The sequence below is a fragment of the Salminus brasiliensis genome, chromosome 13 (genome assembly GCF_030463535.1).
Source record: "Salminus brasiliensis chromosome 13, fSalBra1.hap2, whole genome shotgun sequence".
NCBI lineage: Eukaryota > Metazoa > Chordata > Actinopteri > Characiformes > Bryconidae > Salminus > Salminus brasiliensis.
The window spans coordinates 1,822,096-1,839,834 of record NC_132890.1 but is presented as its reverse complement, the minus strand read 5'-3'; the positions used below and the strand labels follow the sequence as shown (position 1 = coordinate 1,839,834).

At 40.8% G+C, this 17,739-nt stretch overlaps 3 protein-coding genes across 3 annotated transcripts; 2 read left to right on the top strand and 1 right to left on the bottom strand.

Annotated features, from left to right (window-relative positions):
- Window positions 1–434: 434 nt before the first annotated feature.
- Window positions 435–3,352, bottom strand: cox4i1 (cytochrome c oxidase subunit 4I1). The gene is made up of 5 exons (XM_072694899.1): window positions 3,295–3,352; window positions 2,386–2,462; window positions 1,107–1,271; window positions 864–995; window positions 435–758 (listed from the first exon to the last, which is right to left on the bottom strand). The coding sequence occupies exons 2-5, from the start codon at window positions 2,459–2,461 to the stop codon at window positions 622–624; spliced, it is 510 nt and encodes a 169-aa protein (XP_072551000.1). The 5' UTR covers window position 2,462; window positions 3,295–3,352; the 3' UTR covers window positions 435–621.
- A 2,327-nt stretch (window positions 3,353–5,679) lies between these two features.
- emc8 (ER membrane protein complex subunit 8) lies at window positions 5,680–10,559 on the top strand. The gene is made up of 5 exons (XM_072694898.1): window positions 5,680–6,307; window positions 7,422–7,498; window positions 7,592–7,661; window positions 7,777–7,871; window positions 9,259–10,559. Exons 1-5 carry the CDS (start codon window positions 6,095–6,097, stop codon window positions 9,416–9,418), a joined length of 615 nt encoding a protein of 204 aa, XP_072550999.1. The 5' UTR covers window positions 5,680–6,094; the 3' UTR covers window positions 9,419–10,559.
- Window positions 10,560–11,967: 1,408 nt separating this feature from the next.
- Window positions 11,968–16,904, top strand: gins2 (GINS complex subunit 2). The gene is made up of 5 exons (XM_072695491.1): window positions 11,968–12,122; window positions 12,220–12,334; window positions 14,302–14,401; window positions 14,621–14,747; window positions 15,962–16,904. Exons 1-5 carry the CDS (start codon window positions 12,033–12,035, stop codon window positions 16,088–16,090), a joined length of 561 nt encoding a protein of 186 aa, XP_072551592.1. The 5' UTR covers window positions 11,968–12,032; the 3' UTR covers window positions 16,091–16,904.
- Window positions 16,905–17,739: the final 835 nt, after the last annotated feature.

Sequence of the window (17,739 nt, the reverse complement as noted above, 5' to 3'; positions counted from 1 at the left end):
GAGTCTTTGATGATAATCATGATCTGTACTCCAAAACCCATCTACAATCTTGCCAACCAAGATGCTTTTGGAGATACAGGCCTAGCAGTTATCATATAGGTTCTCTGCAAGGGCAAAATGTGTAAGCATCAGTACTTGGACCAAGTCTGCATCATTAGACTGATAGGTTTTAACATTACCAGAACCTTTAGGCTCAAATACATGACACTCCAAGCTCTAAATGTCCATAACTACACAGTTCTCTTCCCCAGAAAATACACTGCACCTAGTACCTCAGAGACATGATGTCGAAAAGCAAAACTGCCGGGTCAAATAAAGCAAAACAAATAAATAAATAAATAAATGCATGAATGAAAATGAGAAATAAAACATGACATTACAAACCACTGAGCCATGTTGACCCTGCGCATGATGAGGATGCAAAAACACAGGTACATGGTAGACACTGGAATTTTATTTTGTAAATTTTACACAATAACCTTAAGAGGAAGTGGTCTTCCAAAACGCATTCACTGAGGTATTGCGGACAAGCCATAAATACAGACATTTTTTCTGATTTCTGTGTTGCCTGCTTAGTAAGAAGTTGCGTAACATGGTCCAAAGACAGAGATGAATGTGAACTTATTTCTTCCAGGCTTTCTTTTCATAGTCCCAGTTAGCTGAAAAGCCCTCAACAGGGTTGATCCTCATATCCAGCATCCTCTGAAGCTCCTTCTCCTTGTACTCAGGGTCAAAGGTGTGAGGAACATCTCCATAGACTGTAGGAACAAGAGAACAAGAGAACAAGACAGAAATACTCTTTAGTACATTTTTTTTTTTTAAATCAGACTAGTATTAAACATGTGTAAGACTGGAAGACGTACCGTATTTCCTCTGCCACAGCACAACGAGGCCAGTGAAGCCAATGAAAAACAAAACTCCACCCAGCACAGCCTTCCACTCCCCTGTGCCTTTGCTCATCTCAGCAAAGCTCTCCTTGAAGCTGATGCGGTACACTGTAACAAACAAGCAGGATCTTTTGAACAGCAGGAAAAAGCAAAAAAGGAAATGAAATAATAAAAACACACAAGAGGTAAAGTCTAAAAACGCCTGTCTCAGATACGTACATGCAACTTTCTCCTCATTGGACAACGCAGTCCAGGACCCCTTCTCCTTCTCCTTCAGGGACTTCTGCTCGGAGCTCAATTCCTTGATGAATTTGATATCGGGGAGAGGGACCTCCCGTCGGTCAAAATATGCGGGGAGACTGTAGTCCTCAACCTTGGCAACTCCTGAAAGAAACAATAAAATATTAAATGAAGCTTATGTTAGAAATACTGAAATACATGGATTTAACTGCACAGATGTTATATATTTTATCAATGACTGCACTAAAGATGCATTGGTTGTTAGGATTTGGACAGTATTCCGATATTTATTTAATATTCCGATAACAACTCAGTATTGCACACACCAGCACTAAACTAATCCATCATGTTCTCAACCTGCTTCACAGTATGCACTATATTACAGAATCCACTCCTTAAGAGGTGCTGCACAATATTGTATATATTGTTTCAGCACAGTCATCGCAATGTGAGCCTTCTCAAAAGTCACACCACAGGATGTGCACAGTCTCAAAATGCATATTTAATCAAAACTATGTGCGATGACTTTAAAATCTGCACTGTTCTCATTTCCCACAACATATCTACCAGAGGAATATTATATCAGTCTAAACGCATTTATTTTACTTCAAACTTGATCCACAGAGGGCAGTATTAACATACCATGACATGTCGGATCTGGTGAAAAGTCCTGTATTTTTTAAATATGCCAATATATATATACACACATCCCTATATATATATATATATAATCAGTTCTGAGAAATAGACACAGAATGAAGCAACCGGCACTTATCAAGAAAAGGGACGATCCACTGAAGTGCTTATCAGGAATACTGAGGGGGAAGCGGTGGAGCTTTCACCCAGTTAACATTCAGAAGATAATGGTTTGACCTTCTCCAGCCTTGCATTTCCAAATAATCAACAGCATAGTTTTTAAAATGTTTATGAGAGAGTTAAATAAGTGACAGGTTCTTCCACAATTACTGGTATTTACAGACTGTATTGTGTGGTATTGTCCTGACTGGGGAAAGTTTGTTATAGTTTGTTATATTACAACACAGCTTAAACCATCTCTTTTCACTTTAGCTTAATGTCACACCTTTCTTATTGGTTATGGTTTCTAGCCTTATTTTATGAAATATCACGTATCCCTTTAAAACTTTAAATACCCTTTTACTCAATGTTTCTTTCAGCAATTCAGAAATCTCTGCCTTCCTCGTGTGTTTCATGTAAAGCACAGTAGCTGACTATAATCATGTCAAATAAAAAAACGTACCATGTCCCCCACGCAGGCACACTGAAGTGGACAAGGCGCGCTGTCCAGCAAGACGAATTGCCCTGGTTGCCAGCATTCTGCAGGGAAAACAAGACCACAGCACATTCAGAAGCAGGCGGTCATTTCTAACAGTTAGTAATACTAAATTATACACCATCCCAGATACGAGCAGTGACAGTTCTGCGATTAATTAGCTACTTAAACTGACTGACCATATGTCAGTTATGAGGCACTTGTCCCTACAGTGGTCAGTGCTGTGAAACCCCACTACACCACCTTTACTGCAGTAATGCGTTAATCTGATTCATCACACTGACCACATTTCAGTTACAGGCGGACTACACAGTATTTAGGCATGCTCACGAAGGTCAAACCCCTGCTTCTGCAGTGTTATGCAGGGTAAAACACCACCACGGCACCACGGCACCACATTTACACAGCTTCTGCCTGCAGCACTGCCTGGACTCCCTGTGTTAGCAACAAGGCTACTAGCTAGCTAGCTAGCTCCGGGAACTGCCACAAGGTCACATTTGGTTGGAGCTAAAGAGACTAAACAGCCCCATCACTTAGATAATGCCTAATTTTACAGCAAACCTCTGCAATAATCGCACACATTAGCGATGAAATGATCAGCTACTGAAAGCGTTAGAGGCTCAATTCAGGGCGTTTTAGCTGCGGCGCTAGCTAACGCTAGCTAACGAGCCTGCAATGTGAACGCGCCCGGAAGCGCCGTCATCCACCTCAATGTCACTGTCTGTTATTCAAGCTATTAAACATGTATTTCTACCCGGGCGCGCATAAATTAACACATTACAATCACGTAAACATGATAATTAAGTATTCTATCCATATTATTAAGACTATTTGCCAGTAGAATACGCAGTAAACCCTCGTAGCTCCGCTGCCCACCTCTCCGCTTTCGGCCGCTACTCGCAAAGGATGAAGGAGGACACGGGCAGGAAACGCCGGGAGCGCGCACTGAGAGCTCGTCAATAAGAGTCAACATTAAATAAAAACAATACATTTTTTTCGATACTGATCTCACTAACCGTTAATAAACATGTTGAAATGCTGTAATAATTTTCAAATATTATAAAAAACAGTAAAGTTAAGAAAATGTTTTTGTAGCTCTGTTACTGCCGCTGTTTTGCGACAGTGTGAAACTCAACAGTATGATCAGCCATTTTGGCTCATTTAAAAAATAAAAGTCATTTTACCAGAAAAAAAAAAAAACAGTCTTGTGCAAAAGTTTGGGCACCCAGGTCAAATTAAATATTTATATTTTAATGATCTAACATGATAATAATTGATGAGATATCCTGCAGGACTGTCTTCCTATTTTTATTAAACATTAAATACATTAATTCTTCATTTTCTTTTTCTTTATTTGTATACTTATTGTTTTCTATTATTATTATTATTATTATTATTATTATTGGTGGTGGCATGTGCACATACATCTTTGCCTATTTCTGCACACCTTTAACATCCTACCACATCCTTATTCCTTTTGCATTACACATTAAACTGCACATTTAAAATGAACACCTTTGACACCTCTACTCCTGAATATGTTATTATTTCTATATGTTTTATTTCTTATGTCTACATATGTTTTTTAAACCTTGCTACTTTATAGCATAGTTAATAATAGTGTATAACTCTGAATGTGGCAAAAAAAACTTTTGGATCTTCTTTTTCTTATTTGTATACCTCTTTTTTTCTATTATTCTTATTATTATTATTACTATTATTATTATTATTGTTATTATTATTATTATTATTATTGTTGTTGTTGTTGTTGTTGTTGGTCGTAGTAGTAGTATCGCTATAATCATCATTACATAAAAAATACAATGCTTGTGTTATTATATAAATGATAAATAACATAAAGAAAGAAATATTTAAACTTGAATAATTAAAGATAAAGATAATAATTAAAGAAAGCATTACTCGTTGCTTTGATCATTTTTACTTTAGATAATCATTAAAAATATAAATATCGTGTCTCTCTGTGTGTCTCTCTGTGTGTCTCTCTGCGTGTCTCTCTGTGTCTCTCTCTGTGTGTCTCTCTGCGTGTCTCTCTGTGTGTCTCTCTGCGTGTCTCTCTGTGTCTCTCTCTGTGTGTCTCTCTGCGTGTCTCTCTGTGTGTCTCTCTGCGTGTCTCTCTCTGCGTGTCTCTCTGTGTGTCTCTCTGCGTGTCTCTCTCTGCGTGTCTCTCTGCGTGTCTCTCTGTGTCTCTCTCTGTGTGTCTCTCTGCGTGTCTCTCTGTGTGTCTCTCTGCGTGTCTCTCTCTGCGTGTCTCTCTGTGTCTCTCTCTGTGTGTCTCTCTCTGTGTCTCTCTGCGTGTCTCTCTCTGTGTCTCTCTGCGTGTCTCTCTCTCTCTGTCTCTCTCTGTGTCTCTCTGCGTGTCTCTCTCTCTCTGTCTCTCTCTGTGTCTCTCTCTGTGTCTCTCTCTGTGTCTCTCTCTGTGTCTCTCTGTGTGTCTCTCTCTGTGTCTCTCTGCGTGTCTCTCTCTGTGTCTCTCTCTGTGTCTCTCTCTGTGTCTCTCTGTGTGTCTCTCTCTGTGTCTCTCTGCGTGTCTCTCTCTGTGTCTCTCTGCGTGTCTCTCTCTCTCTGTCTCTCTCTGTGTCTCTCTCTGTGTCTCTCTCTGTGTCTCTCTGCGTGTCTCTCTGCGTGTGTCTCTCTCTGTGTCTCTCTCTCTGTCTCTCTCTCTGTGTCTCTCTGCGTGTCTCTCTCTGTGTCTCTCTGCGTGTCTCTCTCTCTGTCTCTCTCTGTGTCTCTCTGCGTGTCTCTCTCTCTCTGTCTCTCTCTGTGTCTCTCTGCGTGTCTCTCTCTCTCTGTCTCTCTCTGTGTCTCTCTCTGTGTCTCTCTCTGTGTCTCTCTCTGTGTCTCTCTGTGTGTCTCTCTCTGTGTCTCTCTGCGTGTCTCTCTCTGTGTCTCTCTCTGTGTCTCTCTCTGTGTCTCTCTGTGTGTCTCTCTCTGTGTCTCTCTGCGTGTCTCTCTCTGTGTCTCTCTGCGTGTCTCTCTCTCTCTGTCTCTCTCTGTGTCTCTCTCTGTGTCTCTCTCTGTGTCTCTCTGCGTGTCTCTCTGCGTGTGTCTCTCTCTGTGTCTCTCTCTCTGTCTCTCTCTCTGTGTCTCTCTGCGTGTCTCTCTCTGTGTCTCTCTGCGTGTCTCTCTCTCTGTCTCTCTCTGTGTCTCTCTGCGTGTCTCTCTCTCTGTCTCTCTCTGTGTCTCTCTGCGTGCTTTAGTGAATGTGAACAGCAGGGGGCGCAGCGCTGCACTTCCTCTCTCCCAGCCCTGGAGCCGAAATGGAGGCGGGCTGGCTGTGTCGCAAAGCGCCTCGGTCGTTGCCGGTGAGCAGGACAGCGGCTCCCCTCTGAATCAGCGTGTAATTAGGAAGAAGACCCCGGAGCTCCAGCTCTCACCCCGCGACCCTCTGCTTTACACAGCGAAGAGACCGGCGGAGCGTCCCGGACAGAGGCAGAGCCGCCACAGAGCTCCTCAGCGGCCGGTACAGGCGGAGTGTCGGAGCTCGCGCGGTCTGATCGTCGGGGACGGTCGGTATGAAATCGGGAAGATAGCTAATAGCGAGTTAGCCGACCTGTTAGCCTGTAGCCTGCTCAGACATCGGCTGTAGATCGGTGATCGGCCCGGTAAGCGCTCTGCTTTGTTAGGAAGCCAGTCTGCGGATCCAGCAGGAGCGACCATGACGATTAAGCTGACGACCCAGGCCTACTGCAAGATGCTGCTGCACGCCGCTAAGTACCCCCACTGCGCCGTGAACGGGCTGCTGGTGGCCGAGCGGCAGAAGGAGCGGAAGAGAGAGGGGCTGTCCGGCTCTGTGCTCTGTGTGGACTGCGTGCCGCTGTTCCACGGGACCCTGGCGCTGGCCCCCATGCTGGAGGTGGCCCTGACCCTGGTGAGCAGCTGGTTTAGCCTGAAACGCAACCAGTGATCCAAACTGTGTTTATACTCATACTAGAGTCTCAGATTCAGGCTTTAATGAGAAGCTTTCACTGGTAGAAAGGATCATTTCAGATATTAATGGTGAAAAATTCACTGATAATTTCAGATCAATAAGTCTGATATGACCGGTCATCCTGCCAGAACCACTTTTTTGGTCTATGTTTTTAATCAGTCATATTTCCAGCTCTACGTATACGTAATTCTCAATTTATCCTAATTCAATTCTACAATCCTTAAAGCGTCCTTGTAGAAAACGAATATTTTCCCCTTGTTTTAATAAATTGTTCCTGAATCGTCCTCTCTAAACACATGGAACCATTTATTAAACCATTTATGATATTTAAAAAGCTTTGTAGATATAGTCTCAGATACCAGCCATGATATTTTACTAGAAATAATGTCTATAAATCTATTCTGACACTTATGCACTTTCTAAAACATCATTACTGTATATTTATTTAATTAACACCTTCCAAAGCATGTGCAAAAGTAATGACACATGATATATATATATATAAGGAATGATATTCCTTGTAAATCAGTGGTAACATTCAGAAATACATTACAAATAAGCCATGGTGGCAAAAAGACCAGTCAGAATTACAGTCTGCTTCAAATATTTTGGGCACCTTTATTCAAATGACACGTTGGTGCTTATCTGAGTGTAAATAAGTGAAAAAAAATTATTTTTAGCTAATTTAGACACCTTTTTATTTCTCATATGGGAAATAAATCCTAAATAAAATATATATAAGCACCAACATGTGTAATTTGAATAAAGGTGCCCAAAATCTTTGGATCCTAATGTATTTCTGACTAGTCATCTGTTACCATTGATTTATAAGGAATATAATCTTTTTTTAATTATAATTCTATTCATAATAATATTTAAAATTATTTTTTTAAACTGTAACTCCAGAGAACTGCACCGTAACAACGACCCTATAAGCGCTACTGCATCTGCAGATGTGTTCATGACGAGTCCCGTATCGGCGCATCCCTGTTAGTGAATCTCAGCGGTTTGTGCTTCGCTGGTTATGGTTTCCCTGTTTGTTCTCTTTCTCCAGATTGACACGTGGTGTAAAGAAAATAAATACATCATAGCTGGATACTATCAAGCCAACGACCGTGTAAAGGAAGTGAGGTGAGTGCTGGACTGCGGTAGCCTCAGCGCTTGGCTCGTTATGCTTTATTTAATAATGTTAAATGATGATGTTCATCTCTCCACCTTCTTCAGACCCAACCAGGTCGCTGAAAAGGTAGCAGCAAGGATTTCAGAAAATTTCAGTGAAGCAGCTATGATAATAGTAAGTTGCTCAAAGTGGCTGAAGCGTGATTACAGATGGAGCTAAATATTAAACATAATAATAATAATAATAATAAATAAATCACTGATTTATTGAATGCGTTTTCTCTTTTCAGTTGGATAACAGTAGGTTTACCATGGGCTGCTTTACACCAGTCCTGTCCATCTACGATCATCTTGACAATAAGTGGAAGTGCAGAGACCCCAGCATGTGAGTACTTTTCCAATGAAATCGACAAAATCAGCATTAAAGCAAACAGATTTGACTGAATTTGCAGATAACAGTTTTATATTGCACAGATTATGAAGATTATGTTAAATAAAAGGTTGCATAGTGCTCATATTTGCTGTTTTTAATATGACAGTTCTGATTTAAGAGCACCAGTATGAGAACGAACCCAGTGGTAATGTGACCCAGTGAGTTTTCATACTCCGAGTACTTTACAGAGTGGAAACTGAGCTCAGTTGAGTATCTGCAGCAGATCACCCAGGATTTTTAGTGAATACAGCCCTAAAACACTCGCTTCAGCATGCCGGCCCAGCTTGTAGCACTAACCCCTCACAAAGTTTGATAGGGGAATTAATCAAGAAGCAAGTCTGACGGCCCAAACTGAGCTAAACACAGCAGTGTATTTCTCACTGTGTTCTAACAGTAGGTCTCCATAACCTGAATAATCTGACCTGAATCCAGTTTGATCCAAAACAAATAATAAAAATGGGAAAGAAAATGGATAATAGAGATTTTTACAGTACTGTGGGGACAACACTGTCCCTGAAACCAACACACTTCTGATCAGGCAGAAAAGTGGTGGTTTTATACCCTTATTTACTCAAAAGTTCTCAAATATCTCCACCCTGCAGGGAGACCGTCGCCTAAAACACCATGTTTTGTGGGTGGGAGGCCAGAACACACACACATGTGAACAGGGCCTGAGACCCCTTAACACACAACTTCACAGGGTTACAGTAGATGATGAAGACAAAGCGAATACGGACGGCTGACACAAAAACATATGGAACTATATGGAAGTAAAAGTATTTGGACACCTGCTCATTCCTTGTTTCTTCTGAAATCAAGGGTATTAAAGAGCTGATCCTGCTTCTGTTGGAGTAACTGTCTCTACTGTCCAGAGAGAAAGACTTTCTACTAGATTTTGTAGCAAGAGCATTGCTGTGAGGATTTGATTGCATTCAGTGCTACATGCATTAGTACGGTCAGGATGTTGGATAGATGATCATCACCACATCTTTTTTTATCCCCAACTCCTCCTATTCAAAAGTACTGGATGGAGCTCCACCACCATCATTCCAGAGAACACAGTATCTGCTCCAGAGGGTCCTATTCTATTGGCAGTACTTCAGTACAGGGGCTAGACAAGCTGTGTGTGTGTGCCTTTGCACATCTGTGTCAGCAATGGGTGCAATTTCATTTAAATAGCCAAATGCTTTCACTAGAAGGGGTGTCCACAAACATTTGGACAGATATTAGTCATGGTGTGTACTTTGTGGTAATTAAATAAACTACAGGATGAGCTCAGATGAAGAGTGTGTATAAAAAGCTACTGATGACTGACTGTGTATTTTACACCTCGTTCCAGAGACTCTTTCGAAGACTGGACAGAAGCTCAGAAGATCACGTCAGCCCTGCTGGAGAACAGGTCCTATGAAAACCTCATAGACTTTGACAACCACCTGGATGACCTCAGGAACGACTGGACAAACCCTGAAATCAACAAGTCTGTGTTGCATCTATGCTAAAGTCGTCCAGGGTGTCTCCTGTACCTGTTCAAGCCATCGACGCCAGAATGGGTTGCGTATTGTTACTGTGTTCAGTCCCGTAGAAAGGTTCTTCCCAATGGGAAAAGCTTGCGGAGAGGAAGCGTTTCTAAAGGGCAAGCAGGACACTGGTACAACGTGTGTGACGAAGGTGATTGAGATGATTGTGACCTTCATGGCATGGTTTCTTTTGGTCTGTTTTTCTTATTATTTTTGTTTATAGGCAGCAATTAATATGCATCCATTCGACGCACAACCATGTGGTGGCATTTCCGTCTGATCCACAGACAAATTTCTTTTGTTTGTTTTGATTTTTAAGCAAATTTCAAACTATCCCTCCTTCTCCTGTGCTGTTAGGTTTACTTTTACTAACTAAACTCTCTAAATTCTCATCTTCACTTTGTTGTTTATTTTGAGCAGTAAAACCTGAATCAACACGGATCCAGACTTTTCTTTTCACAGATACTAACCTGGTTGGGTGTGGGTATTGATTTCAGTCTGAAAAATCAACCATAAATCAGCTAAATATTGCATTAAAAATTAAATGGAAATTGCAGTGTTGCGTATTTTCCCCATTTCAGCTGAACTGCCTGGTCAGGCTGATTATTTACCACCTCAAATGATAGGTCAGCCCAAATAAGGTCAGCTTGAAGGAGATCCATACCCAGTACAACTGTAAATGCTAGAGAATGATTCAGAGATGTGTGTGTGTGTGTGTGTGTGTGTGTTTTCTTTTCTAACGTAATTGCTTGTTTGTTTTCCCTGAGGACTGTAGCCTTACAGAGATAATAACTGAATAATCTTTGAGAGCTCATGTTTAAGTAAAACCTTCATTTCATGAGCATTTGTAATGTATAGACCTCCTTTAAGACGTTAACGTTAAATTAAGCTTAGTCTTAATATGTAAGCAGTTTTGATGCTCTACCAAATCTGACTTTAGTTCGTTGAGGCACGGGATGATACTTCTGTTCAAAAGCTTGATTTGAAAGTTGCATAATTCAGTAATATTCATTAATGACTGATAGAATTCTAATCTAATTTCCTTATGATCATAATCTGGATGGAGATGATTGAACTTAGCTTTTGTAAAACTAAATGTAAGAATAAAATCTTTTTAAAGAAACGGGTGTAGTTTTTTTTTCTTTATTGGCTCTGTGTTGTTTTTTTTGGCTCTTCGGAAACAGAACCGGTCCCATGACCGCGTTTCTACTCTATATCTTCTTCTCCAAAGATATTCGTCCATTCATTTATCTACAAATCTTATTTTGAGACACACTGGATAAGTTTTATTATATAATAAACTTTAAATCGAATATAATTACAAATCAGGATGTAAATTGGAACTTTTTAGTATACTCCACATCTGTTATCATAGTGATTGAGCATATTATGGATATTGTTATGGATAATATTGATCAAAAAAGAAATTATAAGCCATCTTTAACCATCAGAAGTGTGACCAGCTGCATAGCAGCACAGGAACCGAAGTCAGACGTGGGCTAGTAGAGGGGAATAAAGCCCCCCAGCATTGAGGAGCTGTGGAGCAGTGGAAGAACTGTGTTCTCTGGAATGATGGTGGTGGTGGAGGAGCTCCATCCAGTACTTTTAGAAGGGGGAGTTGGGGGTGATGAGGTGAGGTGATCATCATCATCATCATCATCATCCAACTACCTGACCTCGCTCTAATGCTCTTATCGCTGAATGCAATCAAATCCTCACAGCGATGCTCCTCCACAATCCAGTAGAAAGTCATGACTAATTTAATCTAAGATAATGAAAACAAATCCCTTTAGACAAATAAAGAGGTAAAGGGAATAGGGAGGTTAGTACTGTTGGCAGTACTCTGGGCACTGTGCACAGAGCATGTCAGTAAAGTTACATGTGCAGTACTGTGCATCATCATAAAGTGTGGAGGAGCTAATGACTAGTTAAACTGGATAAAACTTACATTTCTCCCTTCACAAATACAGCTGAGCAGAGGAGAATATTATCTGTAAAAAGTACAACCCCATGAAAAATGGAATTTTATTACTCTAAACTGAGTAAATTATAGCATAGAATTAAAATATGTATTTTGGGGCTAAGCCCTTTTCACAATACTGAATATTCCCATACTCTGCTACAGTATAATGCCCTTTCTTAATTTAAAAAAGACAAAAAATTAAATTTAATAAATTATTTAATAATTATATTTATTTATTGTTTATTTTTAAATCTCCGCTCTGTCGCCCCCTGGTGGCCAAACCGCGTGCTGGCTACAGGCTGCGCCGTGGAAATATGTATTTTGGGGCTAAGCCCTTTTCACAATACTGAATATTCCCATACTCTGCTACAGTTTAATGCCATTTCTTAAATTAAAAAAAGACAAAAAATGTAATTTAATAAATTATTTAATAAATACATTTATTTATTTATTGTTTATTTTTAAATCTCCGCTCTGTCGCCCCCTGGTGGCCAAACCGCCGAACTACAGGCTGCGCCGTGGAGCGGGGTGACGTCACTCAACAAGTCTGAATAATACGCGGGAAAAGCGGAGCTGGGTTTCCGGCTCTTCGCGGGGATTAATCTCGGTTTTTCTGCCGAAGTTTTATAAAAGATGGATCCTTCTGAGGTCGAATTCATCGCTGAGAAGGAAATGGTGAAGATTATCCCAAATTTCAGCCTGGATAAAATCTATTTAATCGGGGTGAGTGGTTTAGTTTACGTTAGCTTAGCATAGTCTCGCCTCAGACAGGCAGAGAAGGAGGCTAACTGATGGCTCTTATGAACTGCTTCGCTTTTAGGGAGACCTGGGTCCCTTTAACCCGGGTCTGCCGGTGGACGTGCCCGTCTGGCTGGCCCTGAACCTGAAGCAGAGGCAGAAGTGTCGGATAGTCCCCCCGGAGTGGATGGACGCAGGTACCCCGACCCCGCGCTGCTGCTGCTTAGCTAGCTTTGTGTCCAAATATTTGTGGACACCCTTTCTAAAGAGTGCATTGAGGAGCTGTGGAGCAGTGGAGGAAGAGCTGTCCTCTGGTATGATGAAGATGATGAAGATGATGATGATGATGATGAAGGTGGTGGTGGTGGTGGTGGTGGTGGTGGAGCTCCATCCAGCATCCTGACCTCACTAAATGCAATCAAATCCTCACAGCAATGCTCCTCCAAAATCCAGAGGCAGTTCCCCTTGATGTCCTCGCCCTGCACCTGCACGGGTGTACCTGGTTCCTCCTGCAGCACCTGCTCCATATAAAGTGTCTCAGTGGAGCTGCTGACCCTGAGCCAGCTGCCCTGATGATGATGGAGTTACTGGGTTTGAGTCGCTACAGAGGCTGTTGATCAAATCGGGTGATCAGATCCTGTTATTTTCTACGATCAATACTCTACTGTTGGCTGTTCGTTCATATGGTTGGTGAAGATGAGCGGTCTCAGACCTCTGGATCCTGATGAATACGGGAGAAATGTAAATGTTAGAAATGTATTACATTGCATTGCTTCATTATTCGGGTCGTACCCAAGCTGCTTTCTCACCCCCAACCTTGAAAATGTGGCATCTGCTGATACCGAGTACCAATACCACCTCTGACCTAAATACTTATTATTATTATTATTATTATTATATATATATATATATATATATATATATATATATATATATATATATATATATATAGTAAGAATTACAGCCGTCCGTTCAGTATTTAGTATTTTTGGGGGTGAAAAAGCAGCTTGGGTAGGACGGGCAGTGGTGGCTCAGCGGTTAGAGCGCCGGGATATCGATAACAGGGTTGTGGGTTCGATTCCCGGGCTCAGCAAGCTGCCACTGTTGGGCCCTTGAGCAAGGCCCTTTACCCTCTCTGCTCCCCGGGCGCTGGAGTTGGCTGCCCACCGCTCTGGGTGTGTGTCTGTACTCACTGCCCCTAACACATGTGTGTGTGTGTGTGTGTGTGTGTGTGTGTGTGTGTGTGTGTGTGTGTTCACTACCAGATGGGTTAAATGCAGAGGACACATTTCGCTGTACAGTGACAAATATGTGCACCTTTACCTTTAATAATTAAGCAATGCAATTTAATACATTTCTAACATTTACATTTCTCCCGTATTCATCAGGATCCAGAGGTCTGAGACCGCTCATCTTCACCAACCATATGAACGAACAGCCAACAGTAGAGTATTGTTACTAGTAAAAAAAAAAAAGAAGTTTGTGTGTGATCTCTGATCCCAAAATAAGGTCTAAAGCTTGAAAGATCAGGTCACTGGTTGAGAAACTTTCTGAGCTAAAAAATATATAATATATATATTTTCACATTATTGCAGAAAAGTGTGCAGGAAGGAAAGCGTAATCTTGCTCAGCTTCACCCAACAACTTTTAAAAAAGCCAAAATGCTTCTGCAGCAATTTCACATTCAAGCACACGTCCCTGTGTGAAGAGGTACTTAACATGGTCTTTAAACAAGCTGCTGAAACTCAACTTTTGGTTTCAGAACCACATAAAAAGTGCTAAATATTAAATATTAATATCCATTACATTTCTGTTTATTGGTAATAACGATTTGTTTGTGAATTGGTTGTTTAAATGTTTGGTTTCTGAACAAAATAATCAATGTTCTATGTATTTATAAAAATAATTCTGTGTATATGGTGTCAGTAAGCTTCTGGGTATCAGTGTTTTCTAATACAGATACTGTGTGTAAGTGCCAGTATTGGCACTGATGTAGTATCTGTGCAACACTCCTCTTAATTACATAACGGTCTTATCCCAATCTAGACCCTCATTTCTTTTCGTGTAGTGCTTTGACTAACATCGTTTTACAGCCTAATGTCCTGTTTAGGTTTGATCGTGTTGTCTGTAGCTCTACAAATTCTCTCTTGCACATGGCTTCTAGATAAACTGGAGGAGATCAGGGAGCAGGAGAGAAAAGAGGACACCTTCACTCCCATTCCCAGTCCTTACTACATGGAACTGACCAAATTACTGCTGAACCAGTAAGAGCTGAAGCTTTTTCCTCCTTTATGTTAAAGGCCTGTAGGGATAACTCTGATTATGAATAAACTGAGGCTCCTTCTGCAGTTTATGAATTGGAATTAAATGATTAACACCAGAGAGCAGAACTAAAATTAAGAATCGCACTGAAGGTTTAGACGTCTCCTGTTTTCCAAAGCGTGTATATCCTCAATAAATTCTTTGTAAAATCCTCCGTGCAGTGCTGCAGACAACATCCCCAAGGCTGATGAAATCCGGACTTTGGTTAAGGACATATGGGACACCCGCATCGCAAAACTGCGCCTGTCCGCCGACAGCTTCATCAGCCAACAGGAGGCTCATGCCAGGGTAAACTAGAGATGATGAACGTAGTCACTTGCTTTTGTTTTTATTTAGTTTAGCATCTCTGTTTTGTTTTGTAATGGATGTGAGGCTAAAATTATTATCAACAATAATAGGGGCGTCAGTCTCCAGTACCTTGTGACCTGTACACAACTTGAGTCCCTAGGCTCCAGTGTAAGCTGGCTGCCAAGCTTCTACCATAACGTCGCATCCACAAAATGTTAAATGAACAAATTTGAACCTTTTTCATGGTTCAAATGTTATTCTAAGGTCCTAAAAAGGGAAACGTTTGTTTCCAGTATTAGCAAATCCAGTTACACGCTGACATCACCTCAGACTGTAAGGCCATTTTCACACCTGCTCTTTTTAGTCCAGTTAAATCGGACTCTGCTGTGATTAGTTTGGGCAGGTGTGTATACATTACAGTACTCTGATGCCACTGAACTCTGAACCTTGAGAGGCTGTAGTCTCAGTCCGGTCCCGAATAAACGCTGGAGTGGTTCCTTTATGGTGAGAGCGGGATCTGGCCCAGCTATTTGATGTACTCCGTGGGTTTGAGCTAATCGGTAGTTTGACCTGGTCTGCTGTTCAGGTTATTACTACAGCTATAAACAGTTGCCATGTTTCCCCTTCTGCTCCATATTAAACTGCACAGAAATCACAGAAGGTTTTTTTTGGTTTAATAGGTGATCAGTAATAAGGTGATTCTGTTGAAGCTATGACTTGAAAAGGCAGTGTTCTAACTTTGTTGCAGTATATATAAGATGTATACATCTTTAGTTACACTAAGTTACTTTTAAAACTCTCTCTCTCTCTCTCTCTCTCTCTCTCTATATATATATATATATATATATATATATATATATATATATATATATATATATATATATATATATATAAAAATGAGATGAACCTGCTGCTATATTATTTTTAGTTTATTTACAAAAAAGAATTGAATTGAGATTTTGTGGATTTTTACAGGATCTAATATGGTAATGAGGAGGTCCTGAATCCTCAAAGATCACCCTTGTATTTTTGCACCCTGTCAAAATCAACACACACACACTTTCCTCAACTTGTTTATGTGGTTTCTGAGTCTGTATGATGCACTGTTATCTGTAAACATGGACAAACTCTTTAGTAGTAATTTATTATAAAAAAAAAGTAATAATTACATACAAGTGTTCTCTGTCTCTCTCTCTCTCTCTGTCTCTCTCTAGCTGGATAACCTCACATTGATGGAGATCAACACCACACGCAGCTTTCTGCTGGACTCCTTGAATTGCATGTACAAACTGCGCTCCAACCTTCAGCCAGGCTCTGGCACGGGCAAGTCGCAGGATTACTAAGCTGTGGTGTTATGACAGGACTCTCTGGACCACTGTAACTTCATGTGTGGTGCAGGTAACCCTTCTAGAGGTCCTGAGCAGCATGATGAATATTTCATGCTCTGGAGGAAGTGGCTTTCATTCACATGCATCCACACTGTGTCTGAGCAGTCGGGCTGGATACGGTTCTTCTGACTAAGCGCTGAGATTTCACCTCTTTCACAGACACTGAGCTGCAGAAGCGCCAGAAAGCCAATTTGTCAAACACGTAACGGAGGCAAATTGTTTCAAAATAAGACATTTGGGATGCTTTTAAGTCTTGGGTTGGTTAAGATGGTGGTCCCAGTCTGTGGAAACTCTAGCACAGCTTGCTCTTTGATTAGTTAGTTGATTAGTTAATGCAAAACCTAAATCTAGCCATAAACTGGGCATCTAGGGCTAGAGCTGAGAGTCAAATTAATGTTTTGTACAGAAAACTATCTAAACACTGTCTCCTAAACCCTGTCTGTCAAGTTTGTAAATGTTTGTATGGGGTACAAATACAGTTAAATAGACTGATGTCATTGGTGTGTTCATTTGTAATATCTCTGTTTACTGAGCTTGGATTTGTCCATCCTTCTGTCCCTTTTCTGCTCTGTAGGGCATACTGCCTCTACTCCTGTGTATACATGTACGCCATGTTATTTCTAAATGTAACAATACTAATGGATATTTACCCGCTGTTACTGGGGATAACTATCCCTTTTATTCAGCACAAAATTGCAGTGCATAAACGTTATGCCTGTATTAGAGGGCTGTTCTTAAACGAATATGATCACCGCACCTGTTTCTTGTGCTACAGTCTGCAATGGAATGATTTTTTTTTTAAATAAGTTAATTCTGTACATGTTTTCAATGTTCATCATACACAGATCAGCTACAACACTAACACCACCAGTTTAATATTGAGTAGATCTGCCCTGTGCTGGCCCAGCAGGTCTGACTTTTACAGGCATGGACTCCACAAGACCTCTGAAGGTGTCCTGTGGTATCTGAAACCAGGACTAATCCTGTTGTGAGGTGGGACCTCCCATGAGCATCAGTGAGCCTTTGGTGCTCATGACCCTGGCATCAGTTCACCGGTTGTCCTTCCTTGGCGCACTTTTGGTAGGTGCTGACCACTGCATACTGGGAACACCCCACAAGTTTTGGAGATGTTTTGGAGATGTTCTTGCCCAGTTGTGTAGAACATCAGGTCGTTTTCAACGTGTTCTTCGACTTTCAGCACATCACCTTCAAGAACTGACTGTTCATTTGCTTGCACTTATCATTAATTATTATTTTATTTTTTTTAAACTGGTCAGTGGTTGTAATGTTATGGCTGATCGCTGTGTGTGTTAATAGGATAACCTGAACAGCAGGTGTTGATTTAAAAGGTCAAACACTGAATTTCTAGTTAATAACTGGTTTTGTTTGAGGTCTGAAAACCTCTGAAAGTTCTCCAAGATTCTGAAACTCAAGATATCACAGAATTAGATAGAATTTTACTGGTATGGCTTCTATATCTTCTAAAAGCAAATGTAAAGCATCCATACACATAACATCTCATTTGTGTGAATTTAATTCCCATCATTTACAAATCAAGATAAAAAATTTAATTCCCTTGTAAAGATATAAATAAAAATGCTTAA

Excerpts from the sequence above, each read along its gene's own strand:
- cox4i1 (XM_072694899.1), bottom strand. The coding sequence starts at position 2,461 with ATGCTGGCAACCAGGGCAATTCGTCTTGCTGGACAGCGCGCCTTGTCC. Across the intron at positions 1,272-2,385 it reads GTGCCTGCGTGGGGGACATG|GAGTTGCCAAGGTTGAGGAC; the intron begins GTACGTTTTTTT and ends TGTTTCTTTCAG. Across the intron at positions 759-863 it reads GCTGTGGCAGAGGAAATACG|TCTATGGAGATGTTCCTCAC; the intron begins GTACGTCTTCCA and ends TTGTTCCTACAG.
- emc8 (XM_072694898.1), top strand. The coding sequence starts at position 6,095 with ATGACGATTAAGCTGACGACCCAGGCCTACTGCAAGATGCTGCTGCAC. Across the intron at positions 6,308-7,421 it reads TGGAGGTGGCCCTGACCCTG|ATTGACACGTGGTGTAAAGA; the intron begins GTGAGCAGCTGG and ends CTCTTTCTCCAG. Across the intron at positions 7,872-9,258 it reads AAGTGCAGAGACCCCAGCAT|AGACTCTTTCGAAGACTGGA; the intron begins GTGAGTACTTTT and ends ACCTCGTTCCAG.
- gins2 (XM_072695491.1), top strand. The coding sequence starts at position 12,033 with ATGGATCCTTCTGAGGTCGAATTCATCGCTGAGAAGGAAATGGTGAAG. Across the intron at positions 14,402-14,620 it reads ACCAAATTACTGCTGAACCA|TGCTGCAGACAACATCCCCA; the intron begins GTAAGAGCTGAA and ends TCCTCCGTGCAG. Across the intron at positions 14,748-15,961 it reads AACAGGAGGCTCATGCCAGG|CTGGATAACCTCACATTGAT; the intron begins GTAAACTAGAGA and ends GTCTCTCTCTAG.